Genomic DNA, 3,206 nt, shown 5'->3' on the forward strand with positions numbered 1-3,206 from the left:
TTGCTGGGATCCTATGACCCCAGCTGACTTCCTGCCCTTTGGGCAGGGGGCTGGACTCGATGATCTTCCGAGGTCCCTTCCAGCCCTAATGTCTATGAAATCTATGAAACCTCTACTCCAGGTACATACTTGAGTTGTGCACCCCTGGTATAAAAGGTGGGAACCCTATCCACACCAGATCACACATCTGTTATATCGCATACACAGCCCTTCTTCCAACATATTGCACGCATTAGCCTGTAAATATAAAATCCCCTGGAAAATTGAGTGTTAGGGTACTTATTAAAATTTTCAGAAGTCAGGGGATACTTGCTACTTAAAAGGTTGAGAAACACTGCTTTAGGCCATTGAAACAGAATCCAAAGACCAGACTAAGTACAGATGTTTGGTGCCTCCACAGCTGTAGTTGTAGAAGAGTCTGGGAATTGAACCCAGGTCTCCTGTGTGATAGACAAGGATTCTACCACTGAACTACAGGGGCAACCTACTGGAAGTTGTAAAGAAAATAAAAATTGCTTATACGATGAAAATAAGCTATTTCAAATGTTTGGGTCTCCTTTAACTGTAGTAAATGTAATAAGGCCATAATAATTACCATATTGTCTCCCATACAGCATGCCTCTGTATATAATACACGCCTTATTTTTGAAAGGCAGGCTGAAGCAAGAAAAAATACTTCCTTTGTATTAAGTGAGTAACAACAGCTAGAGAGCTGAGCCTGCTCCCAAGCCTGCTGTCAGCCCCATGTGCCAGATGTGGCCTGTGCACCAACTCTGCACATGGCCCTGAAGCTGTATCATCAGGATGTTGGGATCTGTATTTTGCACATATACTGCACGCCCCAATTTCTACCAACTGGACAGGAGCAGGTTATATGCAAAAAAATACCATATGCAGTGTCTGAAAAAATGCGCGCACACAAGTTTCACTGTGTTGGCCGCTATAATGTGCACCGCATGTCACCAGCAGACATTCTGGACACCTACAGTATTATATATTTGAAGTAATGCTAAGTTCTAATTTAATGACACATTTGAAGAAGACAAGTATCAGCACAGTGAATCAACGTCTGTATTGCTTATAACAAATTGCGCAGACATTTCGGAGACACCTAATTCTTAAAGTTTCTTTTAAATATAATTAAGAACAAGAACAAAAAACCCACAAATCATCTGACATTTTCAAAAGATTTTTCTCATGCCAGGGCCTTTGACCTGTGCCTCCTGTAGAGACTTCCTTGGGCCTCTAGAAACCTAAAAGTCTACCTATGTATCCTCTCAGGAGGATACAGGTTATTTTGGGGTTGTATGCACAGTCCATTACTAAGTGACTTCTAATAACTTCTTTCTACCCATCAGATCTGCTCCTAGTTTACAAGTAATATGGGTTTTATTTTTTTTATTTTGGTAAAATCCATCTATCCTCTTAGAATATAGACAGATTTTACAAAAAGAAACTGCGTTTTTACTGCGTACTGTTTTATGTCAATAGAAAAAAGAAAATAGCACAATCTATTTCTATTATAAAAATCTTTTTAAGAAAGAAGGGCCACCCATCAGCAAATAATTTTCTTTCAAAGTTTCAAAAAAAATTGCAGTTGTCCATTTACCTGTTCTCTTTTTAATTTTTCACGTTTCCGTATAAGTTCAATCAACAAACGGGCTCTTTCAAGATCATGTCGTAGCCGTTGCCAGTATTTTAATTTCTCCTTTAAAGCTTGCATTTCCTCATCATCTTCTCTCTTTAAAAAAAGAATAAAAAATTTTAACTTGTACAATGGGTCTGCTGTATTGTACAATAAAGCAAGGTATTCCTATGAAAATACAAGTTACCATCCTGTATAGTTTCTAACATTCAGAAAGACTCCAGTTCCGTAGAATGAAGAAAACAAGCCTACTGCAAGGATATAACTTCTTATTATTTCTAAATTACTTATCTGGAAAGAAGGTCTATGAAGCTAACAGCAGTAACGCAAAAGAGTTTACGTTTAGAAAAATATTAGTTGTAAATATGATCTGCCAAAGAGGCTCTGAAATTGGATACCAAACTCCTGGACCAGCAAGAATTGAAAGTACTGCAAAGAAATATACTCAGCCCCAAAAGAAGACGCTTCGTGTTTTTCTCTATTGAACCATTTTGGCAACATTAAGAAATAGTGATAACCAGATCACAGGACAGCTACAATTTTAGAAATCTGGAAATAGAGAATTCCTCACTATGGGAAAAGTAGGAAATATTAGATTTAAAAATTATTAATATTAGTAAAGTTAGGAAGCTGTTCTGACTGCAAATACTGGGAACTTCAACTCTGCTAAGTAAAAGGATCTTTTCAGAACAAAATCAATGGGCACTATGGCAGTTTACAGATGTAAAAAACAAACAAACAAAAAATGGCACTTTAAACTCTGCACATCCCTATGGTAAGTGCAGCTCATACCCAAAAGAGGCACCGGGTTGGCTTGCCCAACATTAGTATAGATCAGGCACCTCTGCAGGGCTTTTTTGGCCCTTTTAACTAGTATCTGATTGAATTAGCATTAGATAAAAGCGCCAAAAAAGCCCCACTGAAGCGCCTACTCTATACAGAAGCTATAGAGCCAGGTCCAACTAATGAGCTTCTACTTCAGGTAAATCACAAACTTTGTTTTTTTTCTCCCATGTCTGTCACCGCTCTACATTATAAAACTGTACCAAGTACTGGTTCAAAATAATAATGAACTCAAATGAAAAATAAATAAGCTCGCTTTATGGAGAATATGAACAAACTATCCCTATAAAGAAAAACTGTATAAATGCTAGTAGTATTTACCTAGATTTGAATACATAATGATAAAAACTGATACTACTGGAAAAAAAAGAAATAGTAACAAAAGAAAAAAAGGAGGAATTACTCAGGTTATTCAAAAATGAAAGGCAAGTCACCAGGAAACCCAAGTGAGAAAAAATCCTGAAACGAATGCTAATCAGTCACTGGAATGACCTATTTATAGAAACAGCCAGATAAGTGCATAAGACTTTAAAAAAAAAAAAAGCATGCGAGAAGGAGATCCAAAGTTTAAGCAAAATTTGTACAGTGCTTGGCATAGAGGGTCAAAATGGGGTGGGGGTGGGGAGGGAGTTATTAAGCACTGCCAGAAAAATAAAGACAAAATCAAACCAAACAAAATCAGCAGTTTACTGAAACTGAAGGAGCACATGTGTGTGCC

General features: G+C 37.4%; 1 protein-coding gene across 8 annotated transcripts in view; it reads right to left on the reverse strand.

Moving 5' to 3' along the window:
• Window positions 1-3,206, reverse strand: part of BRD1 (bromodomain containing 1) — a 99,990-nt gene that overhangs the window by 59,655 nt on the left and 37,129 nt on the right. For all 8 annotated transcript variants that reach the window (XM_006016494.3, XM_025215293.1, XM_025215286.1 and 5 more), the window contains exon 4: window positions 1,610-1,741. In XM_006016494.3, the coding sequence (XP_006016556.1) occupies window positions 1,610-1,741 (132 nt within the window). The remainder of the gene's footprint in view (window positions 1-1,609; window positions 1,742-3,206) is intronic.

This window comes from Alligator sinensis, unplaced genomic scaffold, assembly GCF_000455745.1.
Source record: "Alligator sinensis unplaced genomic scaffold, ASM45574v1 scaffold600_1, whole genome shotgun sequence".
In the NCBI taxonomy this organism is placed as follows: domain Eukaryota; kingdom Metazoa; phylum Chordata; order Crocodylia; family Alligatoridae; genus Alligator; species Alligator sinensis.